At 39.3% G+C, this 16,440-nt stretch overlaps 2 protein-coding genes across 3 annotated transcripts in view; one reads left to right on the top strand and one right to left on the bottom strand.

Annotated features, from left to right (window-relative positions):
- Nucleotides 1–3,156, bottom strand: part of LOC111873865 (probable E3 ubiquitin-protein ligase HERC1) — a 95,105-nt gene extending 91,949 nt beyond the window's left edge. For both annotated transcript variants that reach the window (XM_023868904.2, XM_033755259.1), the window contains exons 1-2: nt 2,435–3,156; nt 707–878 (exon numbers count right to left, since the gene is read on the bottom strand). In XM_023868904.2, coding sequence (XP_023724672.1) covers nt 707–878; nt 2,435–2,818 — 556 coding nt within the window. In that variant the 5' untranslated portion in view covers nt 2,819–3,156. The remainder of the gene's footprint in view (nt 1–706; nt 879–2,434) is intronic.
- A 2,484-nt stretch (nt 3,157–5,640) lies between these two features.
- On the top strand, nt 5,641–6,349 carry LOC111873869 (protein CWC15 homolog). Its single transcript, XM_033755261.1, has one exon. It carries the CDS (start codon nt 5,641–5,643, stop codon nt 6,298–6,300), a length of 660 nt encoding a protein of 219 aa, XP_033611152.1. The 3' UTR covers nt 6,301–6,349.
- The last annotated feature ends 10,091 nt before the right edge of the window (nt 6,350–16,440 follow it).

The raw sequence follows: 16,440 nt of genomic DNA, 5'->3' as shown, positions 1-16,440 counted from the left end.
CTTCAGTTTTGTTACTTTCATGAAACTACAACAGAGAACTTTTTTTTTTCCCAATAATGGAAAACGACACTTTATTCCACATTAGTCCAGTAACAACCAATCTTCCATCTCCATGGAGTTCTGCTTCAGTTCACATACCACATTTGTGCTCTCAGAATCAGATTACTCAAATACCAAATTTCTTTCATTCTCATTGTTTAACTACCATGTACTTCAGGAAACAGACATGGATAACTACTATATAGTACTACTGCTGCAATCTATGTGGTTCTCCTGAACATGTACAAAAATATCACTTAGGCCACAAAAACTTGGTAAAAAATCCATGATCAAGGATGTGAACAACTTTATACAACATACTTTGTGTCAGAACCAGCAGGTTTTCTTTAGAGGAAAAGAAACATACTGGCACTCGACTTCTGATCCAAGTGCTAAATTTTCAAGCAATCTGGTGTGCATCCGTTATTGCATCAATATGTGGTTGTTTTTCAAGAATGTGGTTAACTTATTTTTAATAACCAAAAGTTTATTTTCACAATTGTGTCAGTAGTGCACACCATAATGTACCGCAAAAAGAATCCACTTTAAAAATAAATCTACATGCCAAGGAACAACCGACGAGAAGTTTAAGTCCCATTGCTTCCGATACAGAAATAAAAAAAAATAAACTGCAAAGTCTGAGTAACAACAAAACAGGTTACTATACCTGGCACAGTATTCTGTTGCCAACTTTGACGCAGCAATGCAAATAAAAGGCTAAGCCCTGTTTTTACTGCCATTTCTACAAGAGCTTGTGATGCTGAACATGTTTTCTCTGGACAACTATCAGAGGTCTCCTGCCTGCTCTCACTGGCATGTGCGCTGGTCTGTGATCTTGCCTGCAAAACCAGAAGCACAACACATATTATTTGCTGAGCATGTTACTGTAGCAGTAATACTCTATACATGCATTTTGGTGGTGTTCAGTTCAAATCCCAGCTGAGACACTGGCTATCTCCTGACTGAGATTTTTTTGGTTTTCCTCAGTCCCCACAGGCAAATGGTGGGATAGGATGGGAAAGTAACTTTATAATGTCACAACTATTTCCTTCCAAATCTTTCTCAATATCCATCAATCGGCCTAAACTTTGACACTATGTAGTCTAGGTACTTGCAATGCTTGAATTATAACCCATAATAAAATACAATGAATTCAAATATCAATACATATCAATGATATCTACTAATAACATCTAGCTTTATCCCATATTGTCGGTATAAAGGCAACTTTAAATAATACTTCTTACAATTTCCTAATACAACAAAATTTATCTTCTCCTTCCATATGAGCATGTAGGATCTTATCTGGCCAGAAGTAACATCACATAAATTTATTTAATAGGCAAACCAATCCCAAATATAATCTAGGACTCTACAGTACGAGATTTGCTTACATTCATTTTTATCTACTAGCAAACGCTTTGACAAAAATGAAACAGTTATAATTTAATTCTTTATTATATGAACCCCTCTTCATAGAACATAAATTCAAATCACACTGTCCTCCATCTGAATGTATCCCCACTCCTACAGGACTAAGTGAAGAAATAAGTACCCAAAGTTTCTCACAATATCACAATAAAAAAATATAAAAATTAATAATTTTGACATAGTTACACTGTTTACCAACAGACTGCTATAATGGTAAAAGCACCAGTAAAACAAACAAGAAGTTCTAAGGACTTATTGCCTACTTTCTTTTGATATGGCATGGCCCACATAGAAAATGAAAGAGTTTTGGGAAGATAACAGACAGCAACATAATCTCATAAGTCTCCTTTTATTTTTTTCAAAATGAGGAAAGTATGTTAAATCATAACCTTCACAGAGAAGAGCCCTTCTTGAGAAACTGACAGTTGCTCAGCTATCATATTTCCCACTTTATACAACCTGAGCTCACACCAGCCTGCCACTGGATCCTATCCTGATAAATGAAGTTAATGTCCTCAAAACTATTAGATCTATTTTATTCTCCCATCTATAACCTAGTGGTGTCTTCCCTTCACATTATACAATTAAGATTTTGTAAATACCATCTTACTGAATTTTAAATTCATAGCTAGATCCAAACACTAAAATTATATCTGCAAACACAATTAATTTACACTTAAAGTCTGCACTTGACTATGTATTCAAAAAGTGTCTAGAATATAAAGTTTACACAAACACTAATGTAGGGATGATAATATAGTAACGAAGAGTAACTGTTTGCCCAGTTGTCCTCATTTATCTCTTTGTTTCTAAGTGCATGGATGGAACTATACAAGGGGATGTACTGTATGACTCCTGGAGTCAGGAACACCATACACCAATTTCTAATCATGCCTGTGTTGACAGGTACTTAATGAACGTCTTTGTAATTTAACATTATAACTTAAAAATGATAACCTTTTACCTTTTCCTTATCATGGTATTTTGTTGATACTGCATGAAATATCCGCTGCAACACCAGCAACCTTTGATGCAAAACAGTTGTAAATGGAGATTCTGCACAAAACGTATGTGCCAATTCCAGCTGTGCTGACAAAAGTGCAGCCACATGATGATCAAGTTCAGCAGCTGATGGAGAATCACATTCAAAATCTGGGAGGGCAGGACCTTGATTCAATGGTGAATTTGTAGCTGGTACAACAATAACCTCCTTGTTTGCTACCAAATGATCATACAGCAATATAACCCCATCTCTCGTAGCAATGTTGTCACAATTTTCTCCTGCCCAAACACTATTCAAATGGTCCTGCCATTTTAATTTAAAGTTAGAAATTGATAACCCTGGCATGATAATCCCGTCACAACTTAAAATTCTCCAATAAATGCATTATACATAATCGGTGCTTAAGCACGTCAACTACTAACAAAATAACATACGTATCACACCCTATTCTTCTAATACTTCGTACCTCCAGAGATCTAAATATGTTCTTCTCAAATTTGTGTAAAAACAACAGTTATTTCGCAATACACAAAACTTACTTCCAGCAATAATTCCGTAACTCACGAAGTGGATCAATATGTGTACAATTTATAACAAGTATAAATAGAAATAACTTACATAAGCGTTACAACTTTCCTAATTACAAATTAAACTTATTTCTAATTATATTTAAATGATGTCCCTTTTATGACAACCTATATTTTCAAGACCAACAGTAATATATTTCGTTTTCATGTAGTGGTAGCATGTCAACCATTGAAAAGAAACGAGACGTCTATTCCCTGTAAAATTTCGAGAGTCCGATCCCTTCGCATTTTCTGCTTGTACCATACATGGCACAATTAAACTTTCAGAGAAACATTCATTTTCATATATATGACCGATGGAGTAATATGTGATATTACAATTCTTCTGTCTGTACGCAGTGATGTGAGTATTTATTGGTTTCCAATTACGAAATAAATTATTTTCACGAATTGTTTCGGACCGCGTTCAAACTTATTCGCTACATCTCTTTCACCGCCTAAAGAGCAACCAATGCTGGACTACACAATTACAAATGTAGATGGCAGTGAAATCCATTTGCCGAGTTTGTTAGGCTTACTCGAAGAACAAACAATGTAACCAACATTTGCGCGTTTTCAATCTACTTACATTTTTTTTTCTTTTGCCAAAATGTATCTTTTCAAACCGTTGTGGGCCAGTAACTGAGGGTATCCATGGTCACAGCTTCTGCTCCAGTTATTCAAGGTTCGTTTTCCATTTTTCCGAAAGATGATACATTTCGCTTCGTCCTACTATCTGTCAACGTTTCTAAGTTACCTTCTGCTTCAAAATATATTAGAATTTTCATTTAAGAGCATGCGCTAATGAGAGGCAACGAAAACGCCCCCTTGTCGGTTACAAATATTATCGTATGTGAGAAACGGTTTCTGTTAATATTCCCCCTCCATTTCCCACTAAAAAAAATGCCTTTCACTCAATATGTCTATTATTTAAACATGAACTAAATAGGTTTCTAAAAAGGAAAAAATTAGACATCAGAATGGATAGAGAATCGCTCTCATAAGCAAAATCTTTTCATTGCGATTCTTAACAGTAGCAATTTTCACTTAATACAAAACATGTTAAGGATATTCAAAATTGTTTTGTGACACCAAAAATCAATTTTCCTTTTCCGTCTTTCGTCGGTGGAACCATTCTGTCTTCAGCGAATACTGAATATATCAAACGTCACAACTAAAAGACACAGATATAAAAGGAAAAGGGAACAAGGAAGTTTCTATTGTTCGCAAAAGAAAAAGTAAAGTGATAAAATTAAAAAAAAAATTGTACCATATACGGTTTTGCTGAGTTAACTGTGTCTGCTTCTCTAACCTCAAATTCGCCTCCTGTCAAACCGGATTGTACGAAACTGTACTGTCATTGTAAAGGAAACACTCACCATATTATTATTTTCTTTAACAATCTATACCCTTCGTCTATGAGTAGACTACCGGAGAAATGAATACGTAAAATTTCAGTGAATTATGAATACATAAGCGATGTTAATTATACTGGCAAGTCGTTTTAGACTGTCTATTGGAAGGATTTGTCTCACATTTAAAATATTCCTCCTCCAATGGCAGGATAAGAGTAATCCAGAAACACAGGACATTTCTTCGGTGATTAATACTGAAAGATTTCCCCACAAATCCCCGAAAATGATCAAGCGTTGTAAAAATGCCCCCATGTTTTAGGATAGCTTTAGGCCTAAGCCTCGGAAGAAAGCTGGGGATAAGGCTAAATGCGTTGGAAGGAAGCAATCTCTCAGCTTTAGACTAAAGATTTTCATATGTCTCTAGTCGAACAATGACACTGTAACTGTTATCCTTTTTCATAATTTCCTCTATTCTCCAATTTATCCATCTAATGCCGGTCTAAATATCATTCTTCAAAACAAGTAAAATTTTTATGGTAAAATTCCCACTTATATAGCGACATAGAAAAGTATTACAACTATAAGTGTTGTATATTTTAGGCATGTTTCTTAAAGGTGACTTTCAAATACATTCGTTATAGGCCTATTTGTGTGGGTCATCTCTGGATTAATACGTAATAATGAAATGTAACATTTCGAACTCCTTTTAATAATGTTACTGAATACGATAGCTTTTATCACCCTGACAATATGGACCACCACTTGACACACATACCATACATAAATGCGGTAACGTGTTATATGTCGTCCATCGCAGAGCAACGAAACAATGGAGATTGTTGAGACCGTTGCGTAGGAATATCCGTAGCAACGAGTGTTCATTGCATAACAACGCTCAGTAAACACCCCTTCCCGCTAAGCTGTGACGTCACGCAACAGGAGATTCCGTGCAGCGACTATTGCTAGTCAATCGGTAAACACGGCGATTACGCAACAGGGAAGCGAGGTGCGTTTTCCACTGTTCGGCTGAGGGTTTATAAGAGAAACTGGAATGACTAAGGAGTTCAGTTGCAGTCTAGCATTCGCAGGAGTTAGTTGAGCATTAGCAGTCGATTTCCAACCTTCGAAGAGAAAAGCTGAGTTTTAGCAGTCAACGAGCAGATCATCAGACGCCTCAACGAGAACTGGGATAGTGCTGAAGATACGTCAAGAGGACGTGATAGGTGATAATAATAGTACTTGAATTATGACTACTGCGGCTAGGCCTACTTTCGAGCCTGCTCGTGGTGGACAGGGTCGTGGAGAGAATGATTTATCTGCGATATCGAGGCAGTACTCGAGTAGAGACTTGCCTTCTCATAACAAACTTAAGTACAGGGAACATGGGCAGGGGACTTCAGAAGAACTGCGCTCTCGAGATTTCCGAAAGGAGTTGGAAGATCGTGAGAAGGGGAAGAGTGGAGCCCGTGAGATGCGCATTCCAGAGACAGTGACACACAAGCGACCCAAATTGGACCAGGTGCCATCTGCCAGCCTGGATGCAGATGATCCAATTGAGGAGGAAAATTCTGATGACCCTGACAGTGATGAAGACATAGGACAGCTTCTGGCAGAGTTGCAACGCATTAAGAAGGAGCGCTCTGTGGAGCAAGCCAAGCATGAAACTGAGAAGCGGCAAGAAGAAGAAAGAATTCGAATGGCAAATATCCTTGGTGGGAATCCATTACTCAACTATGGTACCCAGGTTCAGAAAGGAGACCTAACGGTGAAGCGACGGTGGAATGAGGATGTCCCCTTCAAGAACTGTGCACGATCTGAGCCAGACAAGAAGAAGCAACAAGAATTCATCAATGATTTACTGCGCTCTGAGTTCCACCGCAAATTCATTAAAAAATATGTTAAGTGAGCACTTGCACTTCAAACCTAATAGGCAGATATGCAACGAATAATGGAAATGCTTAAAGAGATGAAGACCGATAGAAATGCCGACCAGGAAGAGGCGGAGGCCAATAGGAAGGCCGACAAAGAAGATTTCCTAGCAAGAATGGACGGCTGGCGAGAAAAGACGGCCAACACGCGACAATACATACATACATGGTACATACATTTACTTCACAGAATGTGGCGATTTTTAAATAAAGCCCATCACACCGTATACATAAGCGAACTTAATGAGCTTGCGTCTTTCAAACCCGCCCACTTGTAAATATGGTGTAATCTTGCTAATTCCACAAAATGTAACTTTAAAGTTAAAATAAAAACCATTTTATTGCCTAAATAATAATAATAACAACAACAAAGCAAAATGTTGTGAGCATTGTACTATAATGTAACGTTATCAGCAATTTATATTTTGCCTATCCTTGTAAATTCACTGTTACCGGTCAATCGGTCAGGAAGTGTTGAAAACCATTTCTTTGATACGTTCAACACATGCAGGCAGACATTGTGGTTACGTACCTACAAACAGACTCTCGTATCCTGTGCGCCAGACTGATGCGGCAACTTCTCCGACACTTCTGCAAGGAGTGTAGTGTACTCAGTCTCATAAGGCGTGATTCCGAAAACGTCATTTACTGGCGGAAATGGTAAGAGTGTGCAAACTGGAAATTATATTTTTTCTGTAAAGTTATTCATGAACACAGTTTCTAACGCTCTCGTTCTATTTATAAACATAATTTAAGTTATTTTCCAAATCGGCCTCTGTAATGCATGTCTTCCCCATTAAATGTGTACCTCTCCATATATGCTTTAAGAAGAAAATAATACTGTTTCCTGTTCACCGTAAGAAGATGAGTTCTTTGAGGTTCCTTCGGCGCTACATTTTAAATTCATACCATCAGTGATTTCAATATGGCGGTTTGAGAATCTTTAAAGATGGGTAATACCAGCGCCATTCAGCGTCAGAATTTCAAAATTGTACCAAAATATTACGTATCACCATCGTTGTCATTATCACCATCCCAACTACAATCATCATCATCATCATCATTATACAGTCTCGATATAATTTTCTAATTCATTAATCGCTTCCGGCACTGAAACTTGAAGCCGATTACTTTACTGTTTCATAAAGTTTTACATTACACTACAGTAAGAGTCATAAGGAGTTTTACTGAGTTATTCATACATGGGTGGGGGTTAATCAGAAATACATACAGAACCTTGGTCAGAAATCCTGAATATTAGATAGACTCGTGAAATCAAGTCGTTAAGAGGAATATAATATTAAAACAAATCTTAAACAAATCGTATGTGGAAGGATGTGCTGGATCCGGCTCACTGTACAGATATACGATGGGCACTTTTCTATAAAAATGTACATTCGGGTTCTATGAAAGTGGATATTATTTTGGCCAGTTGAGAGAATATCACTTTTTGAGGAAATAGTTTGTACGTATTTTACATGCAATCAGTTAAATAAGAATAACATAGCATAGAGAAGAACTGAATGTGGTCTAGTAACCAGAATCCATCGGGAGAGGCTTTAAAAACGAAACATAACCCCAACCCTGTCAGCAGCTCCGTTATAGTGTTCTGTGGCTCGATGAAATGCTCATGAATACATTATTATTGCTGGTGTTCGAAAAGGAAGTGACCGGCAACTGTGTTTTGTTATGTCCCTAAACTTAAAATAATACAGTGCTTGTCCAACCGGCTTTCAGTAAGTTTAATGTTATTAGATCTGATGCAAATTATTTGGCGAAATTAAACTTGTATTTATAATGCACTGTCACTTCGTACGAAGACCCACCTGCAGTTAGTTGTGATCATACCTCAGTAACTTATCCACACCAAGTCAAGAGTCTTTTTTTAGACATGAGTACCTACTAGTTAGTTAGTCATTGGAGAGGGTGGGTTTCCCCATGCACTTAGACCAGTATTGGTCCATTGTGCTTCCCTCTATGATATTCTACCAGTCTCTATACCCTACCGATATTGGTGCGTACCATCAGTCCCGACCGAGCCAGCGAGTTCGGCCTCTACTGGCTTGGCGGTATCTATAATGCTTCCCCCATCTATCAGAGGCGTTAGAGACTACTGTTGGGCGGGAAACGTCCTTGAATTTGGCTCAGTGACCTCCTTTGGTGATATGAGGTTCTTCTACGTGCCGTAAAGCTACGACACGGGACCCACGGCTTAAAGTCCCTCCCGGAGGACTTGTTCCATGAATTTTTCCGCCCTTAAAAATTCCACGACCTCCGCCGGGTTTGAACCCGGGTACCACGAGTCATGAGGTGGGAACGTTACCTCTAGGCTACGGAGGCCGCTTGAGTACCTACTAACTCAGCGAGGCAGCGTTCGCAGTGAGAAGCCAATAATCGCTCAGATAGTCAGGAAATTTTCTGCACTTAAGAAAACCCGAATGTTCAATTGTGTGCTTGCATGATCTCTGATAGTTCGAGGTCTCGTGTTACATTTCGTAATATTCTGTTTTATACAAGTAAAGAGTTCTTAGACACTTCCCAGTCTAGAGCACGGTCATTTATTGGCTACAGAGGATTACTTACTCAGACATTCACGGCTACCCTGAATAGCTGTGAACCAAGATACCTTAGTCGGTATAGCGGCTAAGCTAAAGTTGGGACGAAGATTTGGGTTCGAGTCCAGCAGGAGTAAAAGACTTCTCTCTTCTCCATTACGTGCAGACCGGCTCCGGCGTCCACACAGCCTCCTATACAATGGGTAAATGGAGCTGTTTCCTCAGGAGTAAAGAGGTAGGGGCGTGAATCTGACCACTCACTTCCATCTAGCCGAGGTTAAGAATGGTAGAGCTATATCTCCACTCCCCCGTACGTCTTCATGCCATGGTGTTTAATTAATTGAAGTCTGGGGACAACTTCAACTTACCTTTACTCTCCACAACTGAGATGCGACCTCTACGTTCACAACATGGGGATGCGCCACTCCAAGGAGACCAGACACCAGCTTAGCTCAGTCGTGATTCCACACAGACCCTATGTGCATTAAGGATTCCTAATTTTATAAGGAAATTCGGTTATAAGACTGCATCAGGGCCTCTAGGACACACAGAGCCTCCAATGGGTAATATGGCTCTGCCTTCGGAGATAAAGAAATTGTAATGAGGATCTGACCATTGTTTTCTACAGTGTTGAAGTCTATAATGCTGGGGGCTTCAACCGCCACGCACCTCCATAACACATTTGATCACAGAAGTTATACACATCTGTGTATTCTCAGTGAGTTCTTTCCCCGGGGATAAATGCGCTGTACTAGAGGTGCGAATCTGAGTACTCACGTCCATGTAGTGTGTTCATCTGCCGTGAACAAGAACCACCTTTATCGTGTAAGGTATATAGAGCTGCAGATTCTCTGGAGCTCTTTCCACGGAGGTGCAATGAGTACAGCGTGAAGCTGGCCACACACACTTCCATTTAGGAGTCTGCGATGCGTGGACCTTTACCTCTCCTCCCCCACGTTCAAAGCCTGCATGACGTCCTTAAACACAGAGGAAATACGGACGTAATGATAAATTTCTGTACTTACTGCTATGTAAAAGATAAAGCTGTCCCTGTGCTTAACTAAGCATTACGTCATGAAGACGTATGGGGGAGTGGATGTATAGGCCCACGTTTTCTTGACCTGGGCACTAGTTGCAGCTGAGTGGTCAGCTTCACGCCCAGACTGCTTTACCTCCGGGGAAGAGCCCCCGGTATCCATTGGATAGGAGGTTGGGTGGACCCTAGAGCCGGGCTGGACGAGATGGAGAAGTGAACATTCTTGCCCCCACCGAGACTCGAACTCTGACCCCTTGGTCGTCCAGCCCGTAGACAGTGGCTGAGCTATCCCGGCACCTATTGTAATTTTACAGTTCTAAAATTCAGTAACCAGTACAATACGGTATACTTTTAAGTGCATTTAAGTAGAAATGCTGTTTCGATGGCAAATACTCGTTCAGAAATATTTTCTCAATAGAAACTATGAGGTAGACGACATACGGCAGTTGTAGTAAAATCATGCATAAATCTGTAGTTCTGCGCGACGCGGCTGATACAAGTTTAGATAACTCTGTAGCACCATATAAGGGCAGTGACCTCTCTCAGCCCAGACCTCTCGGAAATCGATTCGTTCATCTCGCTGCAGACACAGGGAGGAAGCTCCGTACTGTTGGGCGTCTTTCCCCATACAAAACTGCGCAAACTCTAACATCCCTCACAACGCTCACAACCAACCCCTCCATTTCTTTTGTTTTTTAATTAAAACTTGTACTTGACCCAAGTCCGCAGTTCTATTCTGGGCGTTAAAATGTTCCCTAACTCAGTCTGTCTGCATTCTGCGCCCGAATCATCATGATCATTAAGTAAACCGATCATCATTATTGAAGCTGTATCTTTAAATATCATTCATTCAAGTGAAAGAACAATGTACTGCCCTCAGCACATTCAAATATGAGCACACGCTGCGATGCCTATTAATTTACTACGAACCATTATATTGCCTCTTAAACCTCTCCAACATATTTTCCCACTCATTCCGTATGAGACAGGCACATTGAGGGATCCTAAATTCACGCAACCCCACTTTGGATGCCATTTTAATTATAATGCCTATAAGGCACAGTGAATATAATTTTTTATTGTTTTAGAAAATTGTTACCTGTCTCTTTGGTCTGTTAGTGCTCAATATTATAAAAAAATGGAAAAATATGACGAAACTTGATTATTAATTAAAGAAAATCTTGGGTTATCCTATAAAGGATCTGTGGGTTTCCCTTTGCCATTCTACCAGTTTATCTACTGTTTAATTATTATCACAGATATAAATGAACTGAGAAAATTTTATGTTTCATAAAAAAACATGTACAGCAATATAATGGCCAGTATACCATTTGGATGAACCGACAACTAATTATGGAACTGCGTCACAATGGGTTGCTCAGTCTTAATTCGCTAAGGATAAACAATACTAACATGGCAGCCATAATAAACTTCCTAAATGGGAGCAACATTAGCTTTCCCCTACCTACCTACCTACATACCTACATACATATCTATCTATCTGTCTGTCTGTCTGTCTGTCTATCTATCTATCTATCTATCTATCTATCTATCTATGGATCTACAGCCCTTGTGAACCTTGGCCGCTTTTTCAGTTTATTAATCTATACACAGTCGGTAGGATTCCTTGGACGGGGGATCAGCCCGTCACAAGGCCGCTATCTACAAACAGAACAATACAAACACAAAATAAACGCACACAGACATCCATGCCTAGAGTGTGATACGAACCCACGATCCCAGTGTTCCAGGGGCGAAGACAAGTTCATGTCTCAGACCGCGCGACCACCGTGAGCGGCAACAGTGTTCTTCCGTACATGTGAACTTTATAAAACTGTAGAATATTATCATTTGTTGCATTCTCACTCATCTCTTATGACTTCCATGTAAGACTCTGAACACACAGTTATAACACATTTTAACATTCAAAATTATTGTACGCTTTAGAACTAAATAAAGTAAAATAATACATGTGGCCATATGCTTTCTCTTGTCAAACCGTATTAAACTCTTATCCGACAAACTTTTCAGTGAGAACGCCTTGATTTCACTACTTTCACGGGACAGAAAAATAAAAATGACGTGAGTGTTCTTTAAACTAAGCTGGAACTTTTATTTTTCTACCTAGTTGCGTGAAAGCCTGGTCTCTGACATTAAGGGAGGAACTGAGGGTGCTTGAGAACAGGGAGTTGAGGAGAATATTTGGACCGAAGAGAGATGAAGTGACAGGAGGTTGGAGAAAACTGCATAATGAGGAGCTTCAAAACTTGTACTTTTCTCCAAGTATAATCAGAATGAGCAAGTCAAGGAGGATGAGATGGGCAGGGCATGTAGCACGAATGGGGCGAAGAGGAATGCATATAGGATATCAGTGGGAAAGCCAGAAGGAAAGAGACCACTGGGAAGACCAAGGCGTAGGTGGGTGAACAATATTAAAATGGATCTTAGAGAGATAGAATGGGATGCGATGGATTGGATTGATCTGTCTCAGGATAGGGACCAGTGGAGGGCTCTTGTAAACACGGTAATGAACCTTCGGGTTCCATAAAATGCTGGGAAATCCTTGAGTAGCTGCAGAATTGGCGACTCCTCAAGAAGGGCTCAGCTAATTGAAAGCAGGCACGTTTTTGCATTACCATCCCACGTGATCGAAAAGGCGACAGAAAATATCTTGAGCACTATGGTCGAGCCCTACGCGGACTACTTTGAAATTCTATCGAAGGCCTTTCCTCCAGGCAGGTAGTTAGGTAGGTAGGCAGGCAGGCAGGTAGGTGGGTGGGTGGATGAGTGGGAAGGTAGGTGATTATGCGGGTGGGTAGGTAGGTATGCAGGTAAGAAGGTAGGTATGTGGGCAGGTAGGTAGGTAGGTAGGTAGGCAGGTGGGAAGGTAGGTGAGTATGTGTGTCTGTAGGTGGGTAGGTAGGTACGTAGCTGTGAGAGATCTACAAAAGAACAAGTTTTAGAATTAATTTTGTTTTGATTCGCAGTTCTTCAGCAGAACTTTCTCGGTCTATCAAGACGTACCTTATATTTTAGGATTGCTTTAATAATTCGAATGATTGGAATCTGTAACGGAAAAAAGTTGTAACAATACATTATAGGTACTTATATATCTGATATATATTAATGACGTTTAGAGTTTTAAAGAAATATTTTAAATTACATTAATTTAACATTAGGGATCACACTTTTTTAAAAGAAATTTGGTCGAAATACGGCCATCATCATTCATTTGTATAGCAGTAAAGAAAATGTTTATACGCTGCGTGTTCCGAATAGAATATGCAATCTTGAACTTCTTCAGAGCCGAAATTTTCTCGTGGCCCAATAAAGAATCTCAGAAATTAAGCATACGCAGACAACACCACAAGCTGCTAGAGAGAACAACGCACAAGCAAGGGGCAAAATTACAGATTGCAGACGTAACTCAATAACAGGCTTGCGAGTAGAAAAAGAGGCTGCTGCAATAAAACATCTGAAGTAAAGGATTCAGATCTAAACAAATGGACGACGCCCCTTGTGAGGCGTAATAAGAATTTTACAAAATTTGAAGAACAAATTTTTATAGTTGTTATTTGCGCTTTCTCATCACACATCTAAAGATGTATAAATTAACATTAAGGTAATCGTTGTTCTGACACATTCTCATAAGTTGATTACATTTGATCAATATTGGTTTCGGAATTTCGCCAGTTCCTTGTGTTTATAATTCTTCTTTCCTTTCTCGCCTCAAGCCTCGTTCCAAGCTGTCGATTTGCAGCTTCTGGTCCGCGCGTTTTCGACATTTTGTTGCTCATAAACTCACGGAATGGCCAAGTCGAACTTCCAAGCCTTGCAAACAGTACAACATTTCTTCAATTCATACTCTTTTCAAGAATTGCGACGCATTTCAGCTAAAATTTAAATGAGCGTACGTGGCTTAGTGACGTTTCTGTTATGAAACAAAGTTTCGTAATATCATAATTCTTATCGTGAACGTACGCAGTACGCGCTCTATCCTGTACCCCATACACGTGAGCCAGGGATTGAACCAATGAGAATCAAGCGTCGGGGTGTGGGGGAGACGCTATATTGATGTTTCCACAGCATTGTTGCCACATCGAATCTTTATTTAATTCATTGCGCAGTGTGTAATATATAATGATATTTCAACTATAACCAAACAACTCAACAGGAAACGATGGCTTTGGTAATGCTTTTTAATAGAGATTTGCTTTTAAAAATTATACTTTCCTGATTTAGGTTAGTATAAAGCAGGACGCTGACTAAACTCTCGTTTAATATAACCGCTAATGGAAGCAACCCCAACATGCTAGCTGCGTGTTCAGGAGGCCGTTGAATCGAATACTGATTGTCAGGGCCTTCTCACGCAACTAGCCACACCTTCGTTCTGACACATCTACCCACCCCAGGCCGCGCTAGTCCATAGGATAATGGACGAATTTTGTATACAGTGAATAGCCAACAACCGTGGCAAATTCGATGACATAAACTGGCTGAATCGGCTCAGAACATTGCCCCATTTCACTTACTACAGATCGCAATTTGTCGGACGCATATCTGTTGGCGTTTAAATTAATAAACTTAAAAATAATTATAAACTTATTATTATTATTAACATGATAATAGGTCGCGCCATAGCTCAAGCGGTTAGTCGCTGGCTTCCCACCGCGGCGGAACGGGTTCAATCCCGAGTCTGGTCAAGTAGGATTTATGGTGGTCAAAGTGGTGCTGGGGTACGTATTCTCCAAGTACTTCGGTTTCCACTACCAATCTTCATTCCACCAAATTCTCCATCATCATAATAACCCGGAGCAGGTACAATAGGCCAATCAGTGGCCGCCGTGCCGAGTGGACCCAACTGGACTCCACCCCCAACTATGCGAATTTAAAAATTTTAATTTAATATGATAATGGTCATCATCATCAATCACGGTCTAAAACTGGAATACTCGTATACCACAATGAAGTCAGCTGTGTAAATTTATAATATACTTAACAAAATAAACCAAAATTTCGACTTAAATCTATGAAACACAGAATATGTTGGGGTGCTTAAATCTTGTTCCCCTTTAATGCAATGAAAAGTTGGCTACAGCGAGACTTTAGCTTCTCTAGAGCCTGTGTCAGTAATAGCAGTGATTTTATGTCTATTGCACCAAATGACATACTTATATTCTCAAACATTTTGAACATACACAGTGATCATAATGTGTAGGCTTATATTGTGTAAAGTGTACCTACCAGAAACAATGAAAGTGACTTTAAAAAAAAGGTGGGAATTTTTACATTGACTTCCTCAGCTGAAATTCTGAAATTCCGTAACTTCAAGAAATTCAAAGTCCTCTGAAAGAAATCCGAAGTGTAGTCTAAATCGCTATAAATGTTTCCTTCCTTTATGGATCATAAAATAATTTAGAATAAGAGTCTTCATAAGTAGGCAAGGTGCATGAACATAATCGTAACATGAGAATCGTTCAGGCTAATCAGAAAGTATGAAACAGTTTTTTGGAAAAAGTGAAAAATGTCGCTAAAGGTCGTTGGCACTTTCAGAGATAGTATAATGAGACTCTATTTTGCAAAATATTGATGAAAATGCAAACTTAGAATTATAAATTTTGAGATGAGCATGTAACATTGACTGTAAGGGTGATTGAACTATGCACGCCATTGGTCCATGACCTTTGGACGGTGGTACGCAGGGGTCATTTGCCCTAAACCCCAGTGTATAGAGGGAAGGGAAGAGAGGCAGAGGAGCGCAGAACCTCCACAATTTGGACCTCGGAAGCGCAGCTCTCCTGCACTTTTACGCGTCAATACGTGATTCTTTTAGCTAGAAAATTATGTATGAATTTCGGTAAGGGAAATTAACTTAGAACAACAGTTCTTAGAGTTTAGGAATGAAGTTATAAGAACTTCAGAATATTAAAATGTCACGTAATCTGGTAACCTTGAAACTTCTTGACCCCTGACTAAAAGAAGAAGGAAGAGTTTACACCCCACCCTGCACCCTCACAAAAATGTTGACATAACAGGAATGAACAAGTCCACTACAGCCCGACTCAACAAAAATTATTTGCCATGTTTATCAACATAATCTTTTCTTTAACTGTATCACGTTATCCGAGGTTACCTCGTCACATATACATAAACTGCTCCTTGAATCGCCTGTCAGTTGAACAACAACTTAAAATCATGAATTGCAAATATGTTTATATTTTTATTTTGTTTCAGATACACCGAAATCAAGCATAAATGTATGCCACGATTTGATTCTAATTGACATCCTCTTCCAGTAGCAAGAACTGTAATCAAAACACAAGTTTCGAAAATTCAGTGCTAGTCGTGTATCTCATCACGAGCGCTAAACTGACCTGACAAGAGAAATTTCTTTAGTAGGACAATGTGTCTGCAGAATGTTACCGTATCTATAAATCTGCGACCATAATGTGTTGCAGAATGAAGTTTTGGGAAAATTAGTCAACTGACTAACATCAATCAAAGTAGATGGACATGTTACAATATAA

The sequence above is a fragment of the Cryptotermes secundus genome, unplaced genomic scaffold (assembly GCF_002891405.2).
Source record: "Cryptotermes secundus unplaced genomic scaffold, Csec_1.0 scaffold459, whole genome shotgun sequence".
NCBI classification, from domain to species: Eukaryota; Metazoa; Arthropoda; class Insecta; order Blattodea; family Kalotermitidae; genus Cryptotermes; species Cryptotermes secundus.
The sequence above is the reverse complement of the archived record's forward strand: the minus strand, read 5'-3'. Positions and strand labels throughout refer to the sequence as shown.